Here is a 24,382-nt window from a genome sequence, read left to right as displayed (position 1 = left end):
CTGGATTTGAGCATTTGAAGTTCTGGAACAAATGACCCTACCTGCATTTGTCATCTTCTTACCTTTATGAGCCATCGTCCTCCTGCTCCTCTCTGCAGTCCAGATATGCTTCATACAGAGTGATAAAAAGCAACATATCCCTCACTTATCTTGTTCAGGCTGGCAAGCAAATATTCAAGGCTCAAGACCAGCAGATGGCTATTCAAACAAATTCACATCTTATTGAGTCTACAAAGGATTAACACACCCATGTTTTCACTGTGCAGTTCTCCTGTGAGCTGTAAGGGCTGTTGTAAAGACAGAAGCTGTGAACGGTTGTTTCCAAGGGCACAGTATGATTCATGATATATTATGAAATATTATATTTGGTCCACTGAAATGCTGATTAGGTGTCAGGCAGTTTAAAATTCCTGTACCTTCTTAAGAACAAAAATAGGGGGAGATGACAATGTGACATTGCTGTTCAGAGCAGCATGAAATTTAAACCAGGAAATTTCTCGAGATTAGAGAGAGGAATTTCAATGCTAATTGAAGAATGGCAATTTTCTTTCTCTATAGCCTGTTCCTCCTCACTTCTTTTTCTCACAAACACACTTTCTACCCCCAAAAGTAAGCAATCACTCAGGTGAAACTTTACAGGGAGGTGGGACCTCATGGCTCCTGTGAGCTGCTGAGGTGGCCTGTAACACTAGCACCGCACAAACCAGTGTCGGCAGCAGATCTCTCCTGAAATACGCTTCAAGTTTCTCAACACCAAGTGTCAATCCTACCACATCACCACCAAGACCTTTTCTTGGAGGTTTTTACCACCGCCTTAAATCTAAATGTGTCTTTGGAACCTTTAGGACTTCTTGGGGCCATCTCACCATCATCTGCCCTGAGCATGACAGGAGAAATGACAGACACAGACGGTCCCTATGCCTTTCACATATGGATGGCTCACCCTGGCCCCCTCTCCACACCTCAAGTGAGGTGTAAGGGGAATTGTATTGATGTTACAGCATCAGCAAGGGAAGCCAGGACTATGCCAGCAGAGACAAGATACACACGAACCAGCACTGAGAACAGAGCTAGAGAAGACTTTTGAGCAGTGGTTACAGGAGGGAAAAGATCAGGACTCAAGACACAGCTTTGACATCCTTGTTTCATTTCTTTCCACTAGAAAACTTTATTTCTGGACTCATAGTATGGGATGGGACAAGATGGGACCACACCTGAGGTTTCATTTACATCTGTACCCTTGATGTATACAGCCCATCCAATCCCACTAAACCGCGTATTTCCCCCAATTTACAATCTTGCCTTGAAATTCAAGTCCCAGCCTCCCCGTAACTTCCATTCATTCATTACCCGCTGGCAAAGAGCTGCAGGTTAAGTTCTGCCTCCTTCATATCACTGACGGGCATAATGGCTACTTTGCTGGCAATTTTAACAGCTTCAGGTCAAAAATAAAGCACAGATACATTTGATCAGCTTCAGTTCAGGGAATGAACACTCAGAATACTGATTCAAAGAAGTATTCAGCTAGCTGCAGCAGTCGCTCTGGTCTCTGACTGACTGGTCAGACTGATGCTTTTTTTCCCCAGAACCCCTGCTTTTCAAAGCATATTTGAGAGACTTTTGAAGTTCCAGGGTTTTCTTCTGTAAGCATTGCTCCTGCTGCAGGTCAATATTAAGGCAACATAAAACTCTTACAATATAAAACACAAGACCTTGTTTTTCAGAGGAGATAATATATTTAAGGCAAATGTTAACATAAAGCCAGACTTTAATATGATCCCTCACAAAGAATAGTACTTTAGTCCATCAGTAGTCCCATTAAAGCCTTTGGGATTACTCCTGCAGTATGGTGCTTTTCAAAAGGGGCATAGTCATTAGGGTGCTGCTCTGGGAAGTTACACCATGGTTGCAAGGAGGGTGCGAACAAGCTTTTACTACTGAGAATCTACTCGTTAGTCCTAATGATGGTTTGAATGTGGCTGATTGCATCTTGCCTCACTGGCAGAGTAGAAAAGAACTCTTTCAATTAGTTTTGAAAATCAATTAATTTAATCTGAATACTGCAGAATACTTGATATTTACAGAATATTTAGGTTTGTGCTAAACCTCAAGTTTTTAGCCAGAAGCCTCTGGCTTTCAGGCAGCTTGTTCCCATAGGAACCCAGTCACACTGGCATTATGGAGATGGCTAAAACATTTCCAAAAACAGCTACCAGAATAATTCTGCTATGTATTCCTTCTACTGCTCCAGTTTGAGTGTATGGATTATGTCTTATTATATCTAGTTGGAATTACATCCCCACAGGACAAAGTGAAATACAGACACACACACACGCACGCACGCACATAAGCACACGTTCATATATAGAGAGAGAAAGCCCAAACGTTGTTAATTCCTTTTGGTGTGTATTTGAGCTATTTCTTTTCTTTTCTTTTTTTCTTTTTCTTTTTCTTTTTTTTTTTTTCTTGAGGGGCTGGCACAAAAACCAGCAACCTCCAGAGAGTAAATTAGAATGAAACCATTCACTTTTTCCTGTGGAAGAAGAAGGAATTACTACTGCGTCAAACTTCCCAAAAGAGAAACCTGCAGATGCACCAGATATATACCAAATGCCATGCTAGGAAAGCTGTACCCTCCTGCTACATTGCTGCTTCGTTCAGTTTGCTTTCTGGCCCCTAAGTAAGTTTTCTTTTGTACTGAATTTTAGAATGGATCTGACAGATTCTTTCCAGCTCTTATTTCTTTACAGCTTAATGGATTTATCCCTTCCTTGAAGCTCAAGCGGGTTTGTATTTTAGTCTTTTGATTTCAATGCTGTCTCTCTTCCCTTACTTTCTTCTACACTTGAATGCTTCATTTATTTAAACAGCCTCATTGATCTCAACATGAAGATTATTGCACCAAGGTGCTATTCAGCTTGAGCAGAGACAGCAGAAGACTTTCAATCTGTCTTGCCAGGGGATTGCCTTTCCATTTATGTCATTTCCATATGTTGCTTACAAAACTTTCCTGAATGAAAAACACTCACAGGGGAAATGTATCCTGTTTAGACCAATTTTTAGCAGTTTTAATTTCTATTGGATTATGTAAAATGTGCATGTGGCAAGTTATGGTTATTTGAGATCAGGTTGAGCTGCTGTTCTCCCCCGCCATGGCAGCCAGCTGCCCCGGCAGACCCCAGTGCAGAGCTGGGGCACCCATGGCCATTTCTCCCAGGAGCGCGGAGGGCTGGACTCCCTCCCCTCCCAACATGAAGGCAAGCAGGAGGATTTGAGAAGTGCAGGCAGCAGCCCCACGTGAGCACCAGGGCAGCAGCCCAGGGCTGCAAGGAGCCTCGAAAGACCTCCGGGGGGCTGTGGTGGGAAGCCTGCGACCTGACCCAGCCTGCAATGAGACCCCCTGGCCAGGCACATGCCAGCATCAGAGGCATGCAGCATTTGGCAGCTCAGAGGTTTTTGGGGGCAGCAGCTGCCCATGATGCCCCACAGCCCGCAGCTGAGGCTGTCCCCACATCCCCCCCCACCAAGGTCACCACCATTCCACCTTCCTTCTCAGCAGCTCAGTTGCTTGTGCCAGTTTTTTTGGCCGCCCTGGGACAGAGGCAGAGCTGATCCGGCTGGATTTTATTACATTGCAAATTTGCTAGTGGCAAGTATTTTCCTGGGAGTATTGCTTAGAGGATCCAGGCAGGACCCATGCCTCATCCTGGGGGCAAGGAGAAGTGGCTGCAGAGCTCCCAGACCTCCATGCAGGTGCAAGGGTTTTATTTCTCCCCTCTGGTTGCCTGCTTTCCACACTGGCCCACCATGAGTGCTACCCACCAAGGATCTCCCGAAGTTAAAAGGGTTCTGAAACCTTCCCTGAGATTTCAGAGTGAGCCAAGTGCAGCAGTCACCAGATACCACATTGCACGCAGGCTGAAAAATGCCATTGAGCCGAACCCAAAACTCCAGCTCCTGCCGCCAAAGTTTTCCATTTGCCTCCCTCATTCCCCTTGGAGTCACACACCCAGAATTTAATATTTTCAAGAGGAAAAAAAAACCAACCATCCTTTGAACCTTTTTCCCCTCTTTTTCTTGGATATTAAACATTTCCAGTCAAGCGGAACTTGTAGGAGAGTCTCTGAAGTGAAACACTGCACCAGCACGTCCCTCCAGGAACTTCAGATGCTATTTATTTAATGCTTTTACTCATAGAAGACCATGTCTGAGAAGGTGTCAACAGCGTTTTCACCCTCACCCGGCTCCTCAGTCTGACTGTCCTGTGAACTGGAGGATTTTCCTACCCTCGGCAACCAGCAAAGTGAAGGACTTGCTCACATGAATGTTTCAAAAACCTGCAGCCTCTTTTAAAATTATCCCAAGGCGATTAAAAATTAACAGATGCCATGACGAAGACGGATGTTCTTCCAGGCCTTCCTCTGAAATCTTAACGTCCAGTGACTCTGTACTTGATTCCAAATTTTCTCAAAATGCTAAAGAACAGGACAAATCACAGCTGTCACTTAATGAAAACCTTAAAGAACCTCTTTTTAGCAACCAGTCGTTCTGTGCTACTGCAGTTACAAGTTGCTTTTTATTTACAGCACTGCTTAAGGAGATTACCAGGCAGACAGGACATTTGCCCATTCCTCATTTAATAAAGACTACTCTATTTTGAACCTCACGCCTATGTTAACTTATTATGATACTGCAAAAAAGAAATAAAAAATCCTGATTTCACAGAAGAAAGCTGCAGCAAGACAAGGACAAACAGAGACAGGGGTTGTTTTCTGTACAAGTGCCCACAGTTTTTGTTTTTCAAGGGAGGGAGGAGCTATGTGGCCCTGTTCCCATTTAATCGCTCCAGTAGAAGCCAGCAATAGCCACATTCCAGTTGCAGTTCCGACATGGCCACCTTCCTTGTTTTGTCTAGTTATCCCACAAGCTCACAAGGCATGGGAGAGCATTTTAGCAGCACCCAGTAAAACAGAGCTCCCAGTTCAGTGTGGGTCTGTAAGGGATCCAATAGCATATAGAGCAAACAAACCACAGCAGCAACAACAAAAAAACCTCAAAGCCAGCTTATGTTGAATGAGGAACTTTAAAAAAGCATGCAAAAAAAGTGTGAGGGGGAATTCATGTCGGATGTGCACGCCCTCAGCCCCCACTCTGCCCCCCGTGTGTTTGCATCAGTCCCAAGGTTGGTATCTTTTCCTCCTGCAGCTCCTTCCCTCTCCACATCCTAACAGGCTGCTCCCTCCTCTGCTCCGCTTGGCTGCTTTGCACCCGTGGCCCAGCAGCTGACTCCCCAGTGCCTCAGAGCTGCTGGGAATATCCCTCCCAGCACTCCTGTAGGTCTGGGGACTGGATGTGCTCGGCCCGTTCAGCAAACGCAGAAGGCTGAAGTTCGCTCCATAAAGATATATCCTCATAGCTAAAACTGCTGCTAGGCAGGAGTAAGTCCCTAGCTAGCATATGCAAGCTATGATTCAAAGGCTTAAAACTGGACAGAGGTGGGTGGATTTTGACAGAAAGGGCACCTCCTCCTCCTTCCCCAAGCCCCACCTCAGAGACAGAAGCCCACCTCCTGAATTCTTGTCTCGGTCTTGGGATGCTGGGGTATTTCAAAGGAAAGGTCACAAGAATTCCTAATGTGGGTGAAGCAATGTGTTTTTCTTCGTCTTGCCCTTGGAGACAGCATAACCATTTTGACCAAAGTTTTCCAAAAAACCTTTGGCCTGAATTGGATCTAGCATGGATCTAGCAAAGGAAAATGTTAAGTGTTCTTAATAAATGGCTGTTGCCACCAGCTTCACCTAAAGGTACTATTAGTTGGAGTAATGATATGGACGCCAGTTTTGACTTATCTAGATTGCCCTAATTTCTCCTAGAGACAAACGACTATCGAGCTGGCTGTACCACCCCTATGCGCACTACTAGCTTGCTGCAGAGCTCCGGAACCTTTCAAGGCATGCACAAACATCACGCATGCCACACCTCTGACATCCAAAATAACTGGCAGGTTGGGTGCCCTGATCATCCACACCTCAGCTGATCTGCAAACACACCATTTCGTCTTCGCTGAGGGCACCTGCTTCTGCACGCCCTGCCCTGCCGTCACACACATGACTCCAACTATGATGTTAGGCAGTCACAAATCTCCCACTTTGCCGCTGCCATAGATGAATTTGGTTTTACGTTAACTTGGTAGTGTTGGCACCTACCCTGGAACAATGCAAGCACACAAAGCTAGGCTCTTCATAGAGTGGCAAGTGTGGACCTACACCGATCCAAGGAACGCTGCTCTTCAAACAAGGGGACACTCACAGTAGTGTCAAGCTTTTACATTCAAATTAGCAAAGGCAGACCTCAGCAAATAAAACACTGAGGCTCCTGAAAAATCACCAAAGGGAAGCACAAGTACTTAGCATTTCTGAGAATCAGGCTAAATTTACAACAGACTGAAGGTTAGGGCCTGGCACCAAAACAGGCTTTGCTATCCAGACGCAGTGTTAGTCTTTTGTAAAGAATTTGTACTGTCTTTATCCAATTTCCATTCTTAACTGTGGCTCTCACTGAAATGTGTTCAAACTCCCTCTACTTTTTTTCTGCCAGACACTCCTTCTAAGCAGAAGGATTACTGATTTCATATTCCAAGTCTTCCTCCAATGTTACAACTGCTTTCCTCTTTTGAAGTGCAATTTGCTTCTGAAAAGTGACTCTGGGAAGGAAAGAAAAAAGCATTTATAAAGATTGCACACTTCTTGTTTCTCCAAAGTCTTGCACAGTAAGAGTGCTCACAGCTACAGGAAACCTGTTCGACTGTTGGGATCTGATAGTGATATCCATGACCACCAGTAATATCAACTAGCGCGCAGAAGCGTTATTATCAGACTACATCTTTGCTGAACCTTGCGTAACAGCATTACCTGACTGATTCCAACCATCAGAAAACAAGCCTGCCAAAATTACAAGAGACAATTGCATTTATTTTTTCTTCCCCTAGCTGCCTCGGTCCCGCAGCTCTAACAAGTATCAGTGACAATAAGAAACTTGTGTTTGTCACTAAAGCAGGCAAACACTGTGCTGAGGCCATTCAAGAACTGGCCTGGTGACTCACGCTGGTGACTCACAACTGGTTATTCCTGCAGAGTTAACTCTCAGTATAATACAGATCTTGCCTCTAACTCAAATTCCAGGTGAAGTTTTCAATTCACCTGCAAAGGTATTTTTAAGCTTGACTTGGCAGGCGGCTCAGAAGCCCAGCTTTAGCTCAAGGTCTGGGGCCTCTTGGACTGGCTCTTCATGTCCAGCTGGCCGCACGCTCGCACTGCAGCAGGACTGCCCTCATGCTGAAGCAAACCCAAGTCAACATGAGGCTTCTGCACTGGATGAACTCTCCTCTAAAGGCAAGGTACTCGGAGGCACCGTTTGTCCAGTCTCACTTCTCAGACTGGCAAATTGCTGAGCTTTCGTTTTTGTCCCAACTCCCGCCAAGCTCTCTGATCTCTTTAAAGCCAGCCTCTCCAGTCACCTGTGTTAATGGGCCCCCCAAATTCCATGTTGTCTCCGAACACCCACAACTGATGAGTCTGTCTTCTAGTTCTTGGTGCACGGGGTGAAAAAGCCATCGTGCTCTACCACTCCTATTACCACTTGTCATCCAACCGTTTACATAAGCCCGTGACCTCTGAAATAAGAGCATTTGCTTGTACTTGGGTAGCGCTGGTTGGTTGGAAAAGAACTCGGGAGAGGGAAATGATTGAAAAAGCAGTGACAGAATCAAGCTTCCAGAATATGTCTTTTTGGCTTTCCTCCCAGGTTTGCTATTTCCGCTAGTCAACCACTGGTTCCCCATCAAAGAAGAAAGTTTCAACCAGCAAAGTCCATTTGTGTAATATTTCCACATACCCTCCAGCAGACAGGACTACTATAGCATATGTAATCATCTATAGCTTTGCTAAGCACAAATCAAAAGGACATAAGTAGCTGGAAAAAAAATTCACCTTAGGTTGTGCACATTCATTTAAATTTGCTACTAAATGTATGAACAGGTCTAGAGAACCTGATATTCCTAACATGCCAATTATCTTTGTACTCTGGTACCCCACTCGTTATCAAAACCAGCTTCCCTTCAGACTGAAAAAGTCGTACTTTTCTTCTTGCATGTGGCTTCCTCAAACAGATTTATTCTCACATGCAGTAGGAGGGATGTTTTAATCCACCATCAATGTAATTTTTGGAAAAGGTGGTCTGTGCAGACGCAGTCGTCCCCAGAGGTGGCTTGTGCATGTTAAGACCACGGGCATCAGTTTAGGTCCACCGAAGTAGTTAGGCTGGTGAGCACAGACACGCAATTTGCAAAGGTTGCGCTGGTGACAAGGTGAGCTCAGCTGAATGAGCCAAGCTAGCAAAGACCTACAATTTATTCCTGACCCCTCTAATTCTGATGCAAGGAGGTTTGATAAGCTCAACTGTTCACACAAGCATTCCTGACCTCAGAGATAGTACAGTAAAAAATCAGGTGCCAAAAAGCATCTGGATGCACCTGTGGACAAGGTGGGGGGTAACACTTTCCTCTGGGACAGCTCTTAGAGGAGCTCCAGAACAGAGGTGGTGGCTCCATTTAAAACAATGCCTACAACAGACTAAACTACAGAGATTTAACCCAACACAAATAGTTTTGTGAAAGGACTACACACTTCTGCATGCATAAAAATTGTCCAAGTTAGACCAGCCTCTGGAACCCCACCTGGCATTTCGGTGGTGGTTCTCCTTCCCAGACCTATATCTCATGAGAAGCTGGATTTGGAAAATATGCTCCAGGATTCAGTTGCCATAGCAAGTTTTTAAGCTCCAGAGAAAAATACACACTGTTTCTGCTTCCCTCAAAGATGCAAGAGGAAAAAAAAATCCCACTGTATACCTTTCTCGGCTGTAATGTGGGAGGCCTGAGCTTCATGACCTATCTGCCATCTAGTAGCAGTCCTTGGACCAGATGTCAGCATCCAGTGAACATGCTCTCAGGCTACAGAGCTGGGACATTTCTCTGCTGACCCAGGAGCCCTCCTCCAAAAAGTCCTGAATTCTCTTAAAAGTAGTACTGTCTGAAAAGGAGCATGGAGCTCCTCCACAGGAGCTGAGTGCATCGTTGCCCTGACACCAGACAACTCACTGGCTTCCACTGCAGGGATGGGGCCTCTGGGCAGAAACGGGCATTGCCTGCCCCATCAAAAGGGGGCAGCAGGCCTGCAATTCCTCTCCAAAACAGAAGTTTGAAGGACACTGCAACCATGGAGGTACAGAGCATCCACCCAGCAGGTGGGAGCTGCCAGCTGGGCTCTTCTCTGAAGAGGCGAGTCTAGCACTCAGGCCTACCCACTTCCCATCCAAATGATCCATCTCTGACATGCCACAGGGACAGGCACACCAGTGCCCTCTGTTAAGCCAGCATCAATGTAAACCTCAAGAGAGCAGACTGAAAAGAGAATGTCCATCTCAAAATAGCACTTACCTTTCTAAGAAGGTGGGATCTGGGAAACATCCTTGTCCTCCATCATTTCCTCTTCCCTTGCTCACTGCTTCCTGCCCAGGATGCTGCCCATACAGCATCCTTACTACATAAGGAGCACACCCCTGGGACTTGGCCCATTAAAGTTCAGGTTTTGTGGCACTCAGTAAAGGCCAAACATTCAGAAATCAATCCAAGTCAGAGAGCTCCATTCTAAAGTCTCTGAATGCTCAAAAGATCAATTTCAAAAAGATCATGAACCTGGGTCCATAGCCTCCTCCGACAATAGGATTAGGTTCCCCTTGCTGATCAATCTTTTTTAAAAATCAAGTTAGCACGCTTTTGATAAAATTGTAGGGGACATTACGATATTTTGTGAGTTTGGGATGGCTTGTAACTCATCTGCCAACTATAACCGGACTATAAATACAAGTCATTGTAATGTTTTATGAAGAAGGTGCACGTCGCTATCATGCAACAACCATATGCTCTGCTGTTTGTATGGATCTGTTATCCAACCCTTATATAAGCCGTTGATGGAATTATCATCGCAGGACACTTGCAGCACGGTTGTGTGATCAAAGTAAAGTGATGAAGAAACGAAGGAGCTTTGTGCTGAGGTGAGACCGGCCACTCGCCATCCCCAGCCGCAGCTGCAGGAGGAGGGAACGTGCAGACCCACTCAGCTGCACGACAGCCATAACTTCGGAGAGGACAGGGAACACAAATCTGGGGCTTGGGCTACATAGCAGAGGGCAAAGTAAATAATTGCACGTTCTGTGGTGCAGGGGAGAGGGCAGGGTCGGGGAGGAGGCTGAGGGAAAGGCTGGGGGGGCTGCTTTAATGGTTTAGGGAACTCGTGCGACGTTGCCTGCACGCACCCGCCCTGCCCGGCAGCAGGCCGCCCCGGCTGCGCCCCCCGCCTCTCCCTGCTCGCCCTCCGGGTGCCCCGGGCACCGGCCCCCACCCGTGAAAAGCCGCGGGGCAGCACCCCGGCCGGTTTCCGCGGCACGGCTGCATCCCGGTGCCGGTGCCGCAGCCGCAGCCGCGGGCGCGCCGGGCCGAGCCGCAGCCCCCGGGTCCGGTGCTGCCGGTGCCAGGCTCCGACGGCCATGTGCCGTGTACTACGGGCACAGGCTCCACCTTCCCCGGCTCCCGCCCGCCCCCACGCATCCAGGAAGGGAAAAAAGAGGAGGAGGAGGAGGAGGAGGAGGGAAGGGGGTGAAAGGGAAAAAAAAGAGAGCGAGGTTGAAAGGAGGGAGCTCGCCGAGACCCACCCTTCTCCCTCCTCCTCCTCCTCCTCCGGGCTGCTGGCCGGGCTTTTGTTTTCCTCCAGCTCCCCATTTCCCACACGTGATTGCCGTGTTATTGCACAGGGCGCTCCGCGGCGCGGCTGCACCTATAAATACGGAGCGGGCGGGCGGCGGGGGCCCGGGGCAGCGCGGCGCGGCGCGGCCGGGCGGAGGGCACCGCCGCGTCACCCCCATGCATCCCGGCGGGCCGACGGCACCCGTGCCCCGCCGCCCGCTCGCCTAAGGGGGAGGCAGCGAGAGGCAGCGCCCGGCCAGCGGGGAGGGGGGGGGGGGAGCCGACCGACAATGGCGGCGGCCGCCACCGCCGCCAGCCCCGGCAGTCCCGCCGCCGGGCCCCTGCCGCCGGCGGAGCCCTGCCCCAGGAAGGGGCCGCCGCCGCCGCCGGGGCCGCCGCAGCCGCCGGCAGCGCGTAGCGACCCCCGCCGCAGGCAGGCCGCGCTCTCCTTCCTCACCAGCATCTCCCTCGACGGGCGGCCCCCGCCGCCTGGCAACGACGGCCCCGCCGCCAGGCCCCGCCAGGTCCCGCCGCCGCCGCCGCCGCCGCGGCTGGGCAGCCCCCCGGTGGCGCCCGCCGAGCCCCCCCGGGCCCAGGAGGAGGAGGAAGAGGAGGAGGAGGAGGACGCCTTCGCCGCGGTGCAGGTGCCGGCCGCCGCCTTCCTGGGCGCCGCATCGGCGGGCAGCCGCGGCCGCCTCAACTCCTTCACGGCGGGGGTGCTGCCGGCGCCCTTCGGCCGCACTAGCCCCCAGGGCCCCGCCGGCGCCAGCGGAGAGCTGGGGCAGCCCGGCCCCGCCGCCGCCTTCGAGCTGCAGCGGTCCCGGTAAGCCGCGCCGCGGGGATGGTGGATGCGCGGGATGCGGGGATGATGCGCGGGAAGGGCGGGCGGCGGCCGGGCGGCGGGGGGCGGCCGCGGGGAGGCCCCTCAGCCGCGGGGCGGGGGCGCCGGTGGCGCGGAGCCTCCCTCCGCCGGGCCGGCCGGGCGCTCCGCTGCCGCCTGGCCGGGGGGAGCAGCGGCAGCGGCGGGGCTGTGCGAGCGTGCAGGGGCAGGTCTGCCGCGGTGCAGCCTCCCGGGCTGCGACGGCCGTGCACGCCTGGGCGCGAGTGCCTGGAAGTCGGGCTCCCGCTAAGCCGTGCGGGCGGCAGGCTGCACAGCCGCCGTCCCTGGCGGCCGCCGAGCGCGGCTCCCGGCGGTGGTCACCCCTTCCCGTGGCGGGTGGCGGATCCCGCCCGCCCTGCTGCCCCGCTTCATGGGGCCAGCGCTGAGCCAGGCGCGCCGCAGCCGGCTCTGTAGCCCGCAAAGGGGAGGGGGATCTTTGCGTCGGTGTCCACGGATCAGGGTGCACACGCGTGGTGTAAGCGGCGTCTCGCTCCCGCCCTAAATAAGCTCTTTATCTACAAGCACTTCGTGTTCCTCTGGGTTGTGCCTTGCCGCCGGGTACTTTTTGCCTTCTAATTCCCAAAGGAATAACCTCACCTGCTTGAAACGCTGACACTTCTGGCTCAGAAGATGCAGTCATGTAAAGACGTACAAAGGCATATGCGTTAATTGTTCCACGGGTACAAAATTATCTTCCTTCGTTTCTTCAACAGCATACTCGGGTATCAAAGTGGGTGGGTGGGGGGCAGAGAACCGGGGAAGAAGCTGGAGGAAATGACTGCTCTCCCCAAACTCACATCGGGCACCACTCCCACATTCCCCATTTGCCACACTCCCTTCTTGTTTCTCCCTTGGACAAATAGGTAGACTTTGAGTCACATGCTATCGCAAGGCTTTATAAGGGTAATTGAGCGTAGATTGCTCTAGAAAAATCCCTTTCTTAACCAACCAGCTTGGAGAGATTGGAGGTGTTCCAGGAGAAAGTTGTCTTAGCTGTGTTGCCCCACCGTTGGTTGGTTGGTTTGGGGTTTTTTTTCTTCCATCTGGATTGTATTGGTGGCTTTTTGAGCCCCTTTTCAGGTGCTGTGCTAGGGAGCCCCACCTTCCCAAGCAAAATGCCTGCTTGTGGGTTACCACCCATCTTCTCTCCATCATGTGTCTCTCAAAACATTTCCTGCGGTGACAACCCTCTAATTGCGCCGTGGATCACCGGCACAGCAACGTGACACACACACACACGTTTGTGCATTTTGGTCTGTGATGTGGTTCTGCACGCTGCTGCCCATGGCCTTCTGAGTGAGAAGTCACCCACAGACCACGATTTTGGAATTCCTTTTTGCTCTTGAACTTCTTACTTGTTGGTGATAAAGTGCTTGGTAGTACACTCTTAGTGTTCAGGAGGCTGGATTCTTCTCAGCTTTCCAAATCAGTTTACTATTGATGCAGGATTCCTGTGTTACCTTTATGGATTTCCAAGGATCCTCCTGTTTCCTTGCTTGCATGCTTTGATCCTGCACTCAGTTCTGGGAAGGATGCTCAGATCTCGCCTGTATCACTTTTTCCCTCAGCCTTTCCTCTTCCCTGTCATTATTTTCCCTTGCCCATGTTTGCCACTCTCAAAATTTTTCCTTCTACAACCAATACTTTTTTTCTTTGTTACATGAGAACTGTGTGAAGTTTAAGAGGCAAAGGTAATTACTGCTCTTACTTACACCCTAGAAGTCCAGCATCATGCAAGTTTGGCCATACTGCGAGCATGCAGACAGGCGGAATGGATAGCCCGGGTCCATAGCAAGGGAGGTCACCTAAGAAATCCTTGTCAGGGTGCCCCTCCAGTGCTATAACACCCTTCCTTTGTGCTGTGTATTTTCTTGTGGTGTAAGATGTAAGGAAAGTGCTAGTTTTCTCATGCTCTTTTATTTTCTTGAGTGCTAGATTCAGCTGTGGCGGAGACCTTGCATTACTCCACTAACAAGTGTGAGGCTCTCTATTGTAGCACTTGCTTACTGCTGGCACTGGTGCAGGAGAGAGCTCTGGGTTATGCCCCCGGCTTTGCTGGCTGCCGTGATGCTGTACATGTGCAGCCTGGGGCAGATTTTGGCCTGCCTTCAGTTGATTTTTTTTTTTCTGTTCTGGAAAAGGTATGTATTTTTAAACATCAGGAACGGACAGCTGCAGACTGTGGAGGTTGTATCAAGTGTTCGCTTCTCATCATCTCAATGAAAAGACATGGTAGGGGCTCCGATTGCTGGGTTCACTCTTGGCTGCACAGAAGATAAATCGCAGGCGTGCACAGGGCTGGCGCAATCCCAGGAACAGAGGGTTCGAGCAGACCTGCTGCTGCTCTCTTCATGGAGAGCGAGGAGCCAAATGCCCAGCATGGGGCCTGCCCTTCTCGGCACGATGGGGTGGGAGTCAGCAACTGCCCAGAGACAGGCATTAATTAGCTCACCTGAAGTAGGATGCAGAGAAGCAGAGAGGAGAATCGGAGATTTTTTTTCTGTAGTTCATGTGGGCCTCTTGCTGTGTCTCCTCCCACCCTTCCACTCCTTGCAAAGGGCTTGAAATTGAGTTTGATGCGATGTTTGACAGACTAGTCCTCTGTGCTGAGAGGTGTAAGTTACAGCGTGAAACCTTTTTCTGTTACAGTATCAGGCAAGACAGGCTGCCCTGTTGTTGTTTTTATTTAGTTTTCAGAAACCATTGTGAACATATAATCAGAGTTTCCCGGCTTTTTTGTTTGTGTTAGCAGTTTGTATAATTGCATACTAGTTTATATTTAACAAGGTTATCATTAATGTGGTTTGGGTTTGTGCTCTATGTGTATTCATAAGAAACAAATGATATAAAAAGAGAACACGGAGCTTCTAGCTGCTCGGAGGCTAGTATGTAATTATATGTAAATGGAAAAAAAAAGCACGCTTGTTCAGAAGTCAGCTTGTTGGTGCCAAAGGCTCCTGTGCTCCTGTCTGGTGCAGAAAAGAGTTTGTTTCAGTTTTGTGATGAATGGGTGGCTGAGGGCAGGAGGCGCTGGAAACTGGGGCCAGGTTCTGCCAGGTTTTCCTTCATGTCAAATTATAATTAATTTTAATAGCTTCATGTTAGTGAGGAGCTCTGTGGAACAAGGTTTCACCAACACCGGTTTAAAATAATCTCAGATCCTGCAGATTAGGTGATGGTCCCAGGTACTTGTTTTTGTCTGCCTACAGTTCTTGTTGCCATAGTTTTCTTTAGGAAGAATACTGCTGTTCCCATATGCGAAGTTTCATTTTCTGTGTAAGCTCTTTTCCAGCGGGCCAGCTGGTTAGAAACGAGTGCATGCTTTTTTGTGGGTGGTTGTTTTTGTTGGTTTTTTTTTCTAAGGAATAAAATCAGGGATTTGATTTGGAGTTTAAACATCGCTTACAGTTGCATTTGTCTGTGTCGTTGTGTCAGGCTTGAAGGCAGATGGGCAGGAGAATTCCTTCTGGGAGCAGCTGGTGCTGGGAAGGAAGCAGGAATATCTGCTGAGTAATCACTGGGGGGAGGTCCACTCAAAAGGACACTGAAGTTATCATGGTCCAAATAGATTTTGCTTCCCAATTTATTAACCTACAAGATTAATCTCAGTTATGATTAGTAAAGCTTGCCAAGATTCTTTGTTTCTACCCGTTAGAAAATACAGAGTTGTGCAAGGCCTCCATACTGATCTTCGGGAGAGATGCAGTGAAGGGAGATGCTGGAACGGTTGACTTGCCTGGCTTTTGTAGGACTTGCAAAGTGCGATGGGTTTTTAGCACTGAAGGAAGCCTCCTGGATGTTGCTGAGGAGCTCTGAATCCACCATTTAGTTTCATGGTGGAGGGCTGAGAGGTCAGAGCCTGGTCCTCCACAGCCTTGGGCGGGCGGGCAGTGCAGGCGGAGCCCACCCCACAGAAGATGCCTCCAAACTGAACATGCTGGAGACAAAAGAAGAGTCTCTCAGAAACAAGTGTCTTACAGGCAGAGTCTTGAAAGAGGAGCAAAACAAAGAGCTGGGGGCACCGTCCACCCTGCGGGGTCATCCCAGCATCAGGAGTTGGCTTGTGAGCTGCTGGAAGCACATCGGACCTTTTGTGTGTGATGGAGACTGCTATTCACTGAACCTAAAGCCCTTCAGGCAGCCTGAGTTTCAGAATGACGTGGACAAGAATAGCGTGAAAACAGCAATTTAATGGTCTGACAAGTGAATGGGAAGTACACATGCTGAACTAAGTCTTTTCATAGGTGTGTGACCTTGTATACCACTGATGATTGCTGCCTGTAAAGAAGGGGATGCTTACTGACTTCAGCTGTCACTTCAGGAGAGTAAATGGCCTTCCTGTGCTACCCTGAAGAGAGGATGTTCAACAACAGGGTTAAGACTTGGGTAGTAAGGGGTGTTTCACTAGTTGCAACAGCGTCCTGCTCCATCTCTTGGGGCAGGTCCCTCCTGGCCTGTTTTCAGTGCTAACAGGCTCCGTGTAAGGCTTTGATGCTCTTCCTAATAGCTGCCACTCCACCCCAAGTTGCAGGCTGCTCCAGGTGTCCTGGGAGAGACACTGAGTGCACTCATGCCCTTCGGCACCCGCACGCTGAGAGGCAGAGCCCTCATGGTTTCTTCGAATCGTGCAGGAGCAGTCGCTGACTGCCGGTGGGCTGTCTGAGCTGTGCAGGTGCTGAGCACGGCTACCCCCACATCACACTGACCAGCATCCATCACTGTTGGTCTCTGCCTGCCTTTTCCCTTGTTCAGGTCACAGGTTTGTGCTTCCCTCTGCTTCCTTTGAAACTTGTGGAAATGTGGTCATCTTCCAGATTTTATGTGAAGTTGACCAGTGGTTCAGAAGTCGCTGCAAAACAACATTGCATAGCAATGGACTGCAGAGGTGCATCAGCCTTGTTCTCTTTATACACAAAGCTTTTAAAAACAAATCTCGTGGAATTCTGCTCTGGCATGTTGTAGGCTTTTATTATACTACTTAGCAAGCATCTCTGGCAGATAAAAAGGTAATATTCATCAGACAAGGAAAAAAACCCTTTGCTGTCAGTTCTGACGAGGAGCTGGGACAGAACGTAGTGTTCATGACTACCAGGGGATTAATTAGACGCCTTCACAGAGGCACAGATGCTGAGAGGGAGCTGCATCTGCCGAAGCCTCAGAACCCGCCAGGTTTTGGAGTGAGACGGTCTTGGAGCTGGATGGGTGAGAGGGCTCAGCTTGGGTGGGTGCTCATTTACGCCTGTGAGAAAAGCTGAGCCGGTAACACGTGAAGAGTCGTGTTTGTGTTGGCTGTCTTTGCTGGCTGCCAATTCCAAGCTTTCGATGTCCAACCCTCCCTCGGGAAGTCCCATAGCTTACCGTGCAGGTGTGTAGCTGGTATGCAGTGACCCCTCATTAGCCATCAGGAGGGTGGAAGAGTGAGACATTTCAGCAGGTTTGCTTATGTGGTTGGGGCATTTCTTTTACTTGAGCTATCTTCTTGCCCTTTTCTTTACCAGCAAAGCTCCTGTGCAGGCAGCCAGACCAGCCTTTTTCCTTAGGAGCCCGCTACATGGCTTTTTGCTGCACAATATTGCTGCAAGCGTCTTGAAGTGATGAAAATCAGTAGAAACCATGTGATTCATCAGCCCTCCAGACCATCACAAAAACGTAGTTTGGTGGTAGATAGATAGGGTAATGACGAATTATAGTTTGATGACAGCTTTTGGATAGGAAGTATGCTTTAATTTGTAATTATTATGACTTTGAGAACACTTCTGGTAGAGTTACAGCTTGACTTTGAACAGTTCAAAACAACTGAAACATGAATATGAGATTCCCAAGTGAAAGGAAAAAACCCCAACCCTCTAGTAATTCTGTAGCTTCCTTGTTTCAAAGAAGTAAATACCAGGTGGGCTGCCCAGAGGCTCTGTAAAGTGGTGAGTGTGACAGCAGGTAAGGTGAGCAGCAGAACCAAACTTTGATTTTTTTTTTTTTTTCTTTTTTAAAATTTTTGTCTTCCCAATATCAGTGTTTGTAGTCTCTCAGGCAAGTTCTCCACCATAAACATAAAGGCTCATCTTCCTAATTTAACCTAAAAATACAGGAGTTTGGTTTCACACGTTGGGACTTCTACACATTGAAACTTCTATAGACACCAGGTTGTCCCGGGATAAGTATGGGAAATCGGATTCTGTTTGCAAATAGGACAAGCTGGTGCCAACAGAAATCTATATGCGAATATCCACAAAATTCACCTCTGGACTACTACGCTAGTACCTCTGAGGGTGTAGATCAGTCCTTTCTTCTGACAAAATCTCTCTTCCACACCCAGAGTTGCTTTTGATGGCTGTGGGGCTGCCACCAGATACCAGGCTTAGCAGCGCAGCAGGTGCAGCGAGACACAGAGCTGGCTCTTCTTACAACCCAGCTAAAGAGCCCCTTGCCAGTTTGCTGTAGGAAGTACTATTCCTAGAAAATGGAAATGACATAATTTGGCATATGGAGAGTATCTGTCTGCCGGCCTGCAGTTTGCAAATAACACACTTAGAAATTTAAAGAATGGTATTTGATTTCATAAGAAGGCCTTAGCAGAAGTTTTGTTTGCTGCAATAGTAGGGTAAAGAGCTTGGCAAATTAGCTAGGAGAAGAAAATTTCACCTGTGGCTGGAGAAAACACAGTGTGACAGTGGGCCAGTAGGAAACTTTTAGGACTCTCAGGGTTTGCTTTTCAGGCTGCAATATGCAAATTTAGAGGAGTACATATTTAAGGAACTGTAAGGTTCCTCTACAGGGGCTACTGTGTTATATTCGTAGCAGCTGCTTTCCTGTCATGAATGCTAAATGTATTTTCTATTCTCATGATCTATTTCAAAGTCAACATCGCTCTTAGCAGCTGTATGTCAGAGCGTTTGCCTAAGGAAGGTTTTCTATTGTGGAAAGTTTCAAAGTGAATGAAAAGTGAAGCAAAGGCTGCCTTCCTTTCTAGCAGAAGTGTTTTTTGTTGTTTTTTTTTAAAGCCTTTCATGCCATACATGAATATAAAGGGCAAACACATGTTCTTAGCAAGTGGTTGTGTTTTCCTTCATGTTGTTATAGATTAGGCTAGCAGTGTTTGGAAACTGAGGAAAAAAAGATACGCCCAAAACAACTGAAATGTGTTTTCCCCTACTTGTCTTGGATGACAGAGGAAGCTATGTCCTTTCTGACCTAGGATCCTGCAAAGCCTGAACTGTACATTTACATATGTATAAAATTACTCAGTTAAATCAAGCACCAGTGTATAAAGTTATGCTAGTAAGTAAATCTTGGCAATATCAGGGACTTTACTGTATAATATTCGTGGGATTAAAAAAAGAGAAAACTAGAGAACTTTAATTATAATAATTCTTCAGACAACGATGGATTGCATTTTGGTGCTTCCACAGATAATCATACTACCAAGGTAAATATGATTAGGTTTTCAGATCTACATGCTGTCAAGTTAAATCAGACATAGGCACATCAGTTTATGGGTAAAGGTACTCAAAAGAAGGATAAATTTTCCTGCAAAAAAATAGCCCCTGATTTTGTGTTAAAGGGAAAAACTGTAAGGTGGGTATTATGCTGACTTCTTTCTGCACCACCTCATGCAGCTGGAACTGAGCTGCATATAATGACCAGGGATGAAGCTCTTCAGCTTGCATTTCCCTTTCTTTGGGCTTTGAGTGGGATGTTGAGCACCAAGAAGTCAGTAGTGCCACTCGGTTTGCAACCTGCTTGCGTGCAGGTAACTTTTTTTCCAGCCATCCGCATGCCATCAGCTGTGTATGGCTACACCAGACATAGCTGCACATATGTGCACATATGTTTGTGTAGACACAAAGGACAGAGAAGCCATACTGGGATGCAGTGGCAGTGCCCCAATGCAGCCTCAGCAGGTACCAACCACTAGGTCTGTTGCTGTCCTTGGAGTTGAGCTTGTGCCTTCTGCAGTGTGGGAAGGCTGGTGATGGTCACTCTGTCCTCTCCCTTCCTTGGGACATGATTTCCTTTCCCATTTCAGGATAGAGAAAGAGCCACTGCAGGTACAGGGTCAGCAGCTCCCAGTAAGGAAAGTGGCTGGATTAACATGCAGGAGGCTCTAGCATTCCCAGCATCACTGTTCCTGGTGGGTTTGTCGAGGGTGGAAGTGCGGGGAGAGGTCCCAGCCCTCCAGCAAAGTTGGATCATGTAGAGATTAATATACCAGAAGGGAAGAGAAGGAGGTAAGAGACTCTGAGCTGAGCTGTCTCCCTGTCTGACATGAGGTGTACATAGAATCATAGAATCGTTTAGGTTGGAAAAGACCCTTAAGATCATAGAGTCCAACCATAAACATGACACTGCCTAGTTGACCACTAAAAATATACCCCTAAGTGCCACATCGTGTTGGCGTGGTGGCATGGATTTCAATTTCCTCACAATGAGAGGATCAGATGTTACGACCATTGCTTTTTACAGAGATAACTCACAGCACTGGGGCAGCCTGTTCCCCACCATGGCTGCTAGCAGAGAATCCGATTGTAACCCCAGCATGGTGGTGTGCTCTTTGAAGGGTGCAAGCAGCACAGCTTCACCAGCCTGCTTCAGAGGGAGATTTGCTGCATTTCAGTTTCCTGGGTGCATAGTGCTGGAGGAGGGGGGAGCAGAGCATCACTGGCCCAGGGACCTAGGATGCCTTTGCCACTCAGAGAGGACTGTTGTGTCACTTGGCAGGATGGCTGGTTTTATCCAATACCCCCAGCACATGTAGGGACAGAGAAGGCGGAACCAGGAGATGAATGTCACGTAAGGCCCTTTGCCTTCAGACCTGCTTGTGTTGCATACATACATTTCTGTGTACGTAAATACAGTCCATACCTGTGGTTCAAGAATCTCTCGTTACTCCTTTTCACAGAGGCGTGGGCTAGGAACCTGCGCTTCCCACCTGGCTGTGCTCAGCCTGTCTGAGGAATGTAACATCAAGCAGAAGCTAGATGTCAGCTGGGGTCTGAAATGTGTCTTGGAAATGTCTTACTCTTGGGTTTTTTTACTCACCAACTTTATTCCTTGCATTTTGTTCATCATACCCCTCTCAGACAAAACTTTTTTCCTGTATTAGTACCTACTGATCCAACAGAAAAGGAGATTAATTTCCTCCTTTTTCTGTTGCGGTTGCAATCAGCTACACCTAAGCAAATGCGAGGTGACAGAAGGATTTTGCCCACGTGTCTGTGGGGTGCGGTGGACTTGCACAGCAGGGAGTGAAGTCCTGGTTAGGTGACAGAGCTACGTGACAAGGAAGACTCCATCTTGATGCCTGGGATGTGGCAAAGAGTCAAGCAGGCTTGGTAGTTACAAGCAAACATCGTAGTTCTCCAGATTTACTTAAGTGAATGATACTGTTTCTGACTGTAAAATACAGAGGTGTTTTTTGGGTAATGGGAAGAGTGGAAAAACAGCTTTCAGATGCTGCAGTGCAAAGTACGGTTTAACTGCTTGGGTAGGTGAGTTGCGCAGGTGCTGCAGCAGGTTATGTAAAAAGGCGTGGAAAGCTCACCATCTGCTATTAATAGTCTTGGAAGCATGGTCTTTAAAACACAAAGGTATAATTACGTTTTCTAAAATGGAGTTCACATAACCTCCTGTCTTCACCTCATTGTGTTTCTCAGGAGCCTCCTGTATTTTATAAGGCTGTTTTCTTAATTAAATCAAACCTTTTTTATTTTCAGTTGGTGGTGTTGACCGTTTGTAGAATGTCATCTTTTGGCATAATCTATTGCAGAAGTGGCAGCTAAAAGGTGATTACTTAAAAAGGCAGAATTATTTACAGCAGAACACAGAGTGCCACTGTCAAGTATCTCCATCATGACCCTTGAGATTTCTTTGTAAAGCCTGTATTTCTCTGTGTGCATGATTCGCCTCAAGATAAAATCCTTTTCTATTTTAGAAGGCACTCCAGGTACTGCAGAACTCAAGAACAGCCTCACAAATAGCAAGTGTCTGTGCACATGGATTTTAAGGAGCAGACTTTATTGTCCAAGGTTTTTTGCTTCTGTTTGATTTAAATAGATTATTATAAATATTGGTTTCTTGTTTGTTCATTAGTTTCCTTATTGACATAAGGTTATTCAAGTCAAAGAAAGTGCTAGGGTGTAACAGGGAGCAGAGTTTGAGCAAATGCATTTAAAAGTAAAAAATGCAAATGGTATGAATTTGCCAGCACCCTTAAATAGGCATTTTCAAGGTGATATTTTCTGTTGCTGTCCTCATGCTCTGCGTGAAAGTTGCATGGATGATGTGAACAGAAATGCGTGTTTCCTCACAGTGAGTTTTTGAGCTTGCAAGCTTCCTTCTCCTGGAAGGATGTAGCCTTGCAGCAAGAGCAAGGATTTTGTTCATGGTGTGGTACTGATGCTGTGCTTAGTGCTGTACCAAGCTCAGTTATTCCTCCATATCCCTCAGGAGCTAAGCCCCAAGCCCACAAACTGTTCTGTGCAGTAGGGCAGTGCACAACAGTGTGGCTTGTAACTGGGATTTACTCCTTTGGGGAGGATGGGGTGGGAGCAGAGAGGCTGGAATGAAAAAGCCCTTGTGAGCCACTGTGTGTTTGCGAAGGTCGAGGCATCTGAAAATGAACGAGCTCTGAATTAATTGCAGGGTTGCTCTGGTACAAATGAGAACAGGATTAGGCCTGTCTTTTCTGTTCTAGCTGCAGAGGTAATACTTTCAATCTGCCAAGCGATTGCATATCTCAAGTATCTTACTGGATAAATGAATGTGATATCAGCAGTTGAGGGTGGCATGGTTGTTCATGTCACTGACAGTTGTCTTGCAGTTGCGGTTCTGTTTTGTACGATCCCCAGGAATATTTCAACAGGGTTATGTCTGGGTTTATTTGGTGTGTATCACTTACATTTGTTAGAAGAAATGCAGCTTTTGAGCGGTTCTTGACCCTCACATCCATGTTCCCAGGATGTGGGGTTATGCTAATGAAGACCTGAGTTCACTTCTCCAGCGTTTGTTCTGAATTAGATGTCAGTCTTGTGTTATTCCAGCTAAAGAGAGCGGAGCAATCGAGCAATTCAAGCTGGGATTTTTGAAGAAGCCTCTGAACTATGAATTCTGAGGAACTCTTTGAGCTCCTGTGAAAAATCTCACTTTGAAAAGACAGCATGTGCTTTTGCTTTATGGGTTTTCACAAATTCTGCTTACCACAGCGTCCGGACATGCCCCCATTTGTACACTTGTCCTTCCTGGCATTTTTTTAGGGAGCGGGTGGGTGGCATTGTGTTAATTGTGGTTCTGCTTTTATTGAAGTTAACAGCACACCTCTGGTTTAATCACTGGGTCAGAGAGCTTGCTTTGTGCCGATACATCAATAGAAATGGACACAAATGCTATTTGTAAAACTTGAAATGTGACTTACGAGGCCATGGCGCTATTAATCCTTTGCATCTTAGCCTGTGGAGGGATGTAGGCCTTAAGAAGTAGAAAACTGAGGTGCAGGCTGTGCTTTTCTAATGCAATGTGAATGTAATTCTCTGACTGCTCTTCAAGCTGTAGTTTCCAGCGTGAGCGTAGAATTGGAACAAAAAAGACATCTCAGAGGCTTGGTCAGCTCCTTGCCTGATGTTCCCATGCCATGCTGTGGGGTGATGATCGGTCCCACCAGGCTGCACTCCTTGTTTTGCACAAGCTGTTTAAACATCCAGCGTGCTGAAACAAAGCTAAAGAAGAACCACCAGCACTATAAATTATTTAAACCTGGAGCCTTTGCAAGAGAATTGGGCCTTCTCCATCCAGAAGGGCCGTGCCCATGTCGCTGAGCAGCATGGCCCAGCAGGAGCGGGTTGGTAGAGCCAGAAGCTTGATGCTGAGGACCAGATGTCCACGCTGCGGATGTTCAGACCAGCTCTAGCCTGGCCCTGTGGCCTGGACACCCAGCAGTAGTTGGAGGACAGGTGCTGTGCTCCTGCAGTGTGTCACCTGGCCTCCTGCCACTGGAGGGGAAGCGTTCCTGTTCCAGGGCTGCTCCATGCTGCAGAGAGCAGCACGTTGTAAGCGGGCATGGGCAGAAGACTCGCTTCAAAAGCGTGTCTCTGAGCCAGAGCCAAGCATGACGGAGGTACGCCTGTAGAGTCACAGTTCCTTGTTCTAGGACAAAGGGATTAATGATGAGCTAATTAAAATTTATCACACCCTTCCTTCCACTTGGGTTAATGCAGTTTTTGTTTGGCCCTGTGAATTCAGGTGCCTTCTCCCTAGTCACTTCCACTAGAAATTACTGACTTCCCTTTTTCTACTGTGGGTTTAAAAAAGATACTGTAAGGAAAATATTTTATTTTTTTGATTAATGAATCGGAGCACTGGGCATCTCGTTTCTTTTTACTGATCCATTGTAGACTTTCTAAATCTTAATTTCTACATGTGGTAGATTCTGTGAAAATGGATTATTTTTTTTTATTACAGTTATTCACATCTTTCCCCTCTGTTTAGTGGAAAAGGTGAAAGAGGAAAACCAAAATTACAAAATCCTGTATCACATGTTGATGGCAGTTTGTGAGCTTGATCAACGCAGAGGTCTACTGTCATATCCAGCATGGTTTTACCCTTGCCCCATGCTGTTTTTAGACACAGACATGCAGTGGCTGAGGAAGTAGTGGTTTCTCTTCACGATGTCTGGGGAGGAGGGCTCATTTGTTTAATGAGAAGAAAGAAGA

General features: G+C 47.8%; 1 protein-coding gene across 2 annotated transcripts in view; it reads left to right on the top strand.

Moving 5' to 3' along the window:
* Window positions 1-3,536: 3,536 nt before the first annotated feature.
* The window catches only part of CABLES1 (Cdk5 and Abl enzyme substrate 1), an 81,571-nt gene continuing 60,725 nt past the window's right edge, over window positions 3,537-24,382 (top strand). For both annotated transcript variants that reach the window (XM_056331309.1, XM_056331308.1), the window contains exon 1: window positions 3,537-11,624. In XM_056331309.1, coding sequence (XP_056187284.1) covers window positions 10,606-11,624 — 1,019 coding nt within the window. In that variant the 5' untranslated portion in view covers window positions 3,537-10,605. The remainder of the gene's footprint in view (window positions 11,625-24,382) is intronic.

The sequence above is a fragment of the Falco biarmicus genome, chromosome 3, assembly GCF_023638135.1.
Source record: "Falco biarmicus isolate bFalBia1 chromosome 3, bFalBia1.pri, whole genome shotgun sequence".
Lineage (NCBI taxonomy): Eukaryota > Metazoa > Chordata > Aves > Falconiformes > Falconidae > Falco > Falco biarmicus.
This window is presented reverse-complemented; position numbering and strand designations above follow the sequence as displayed.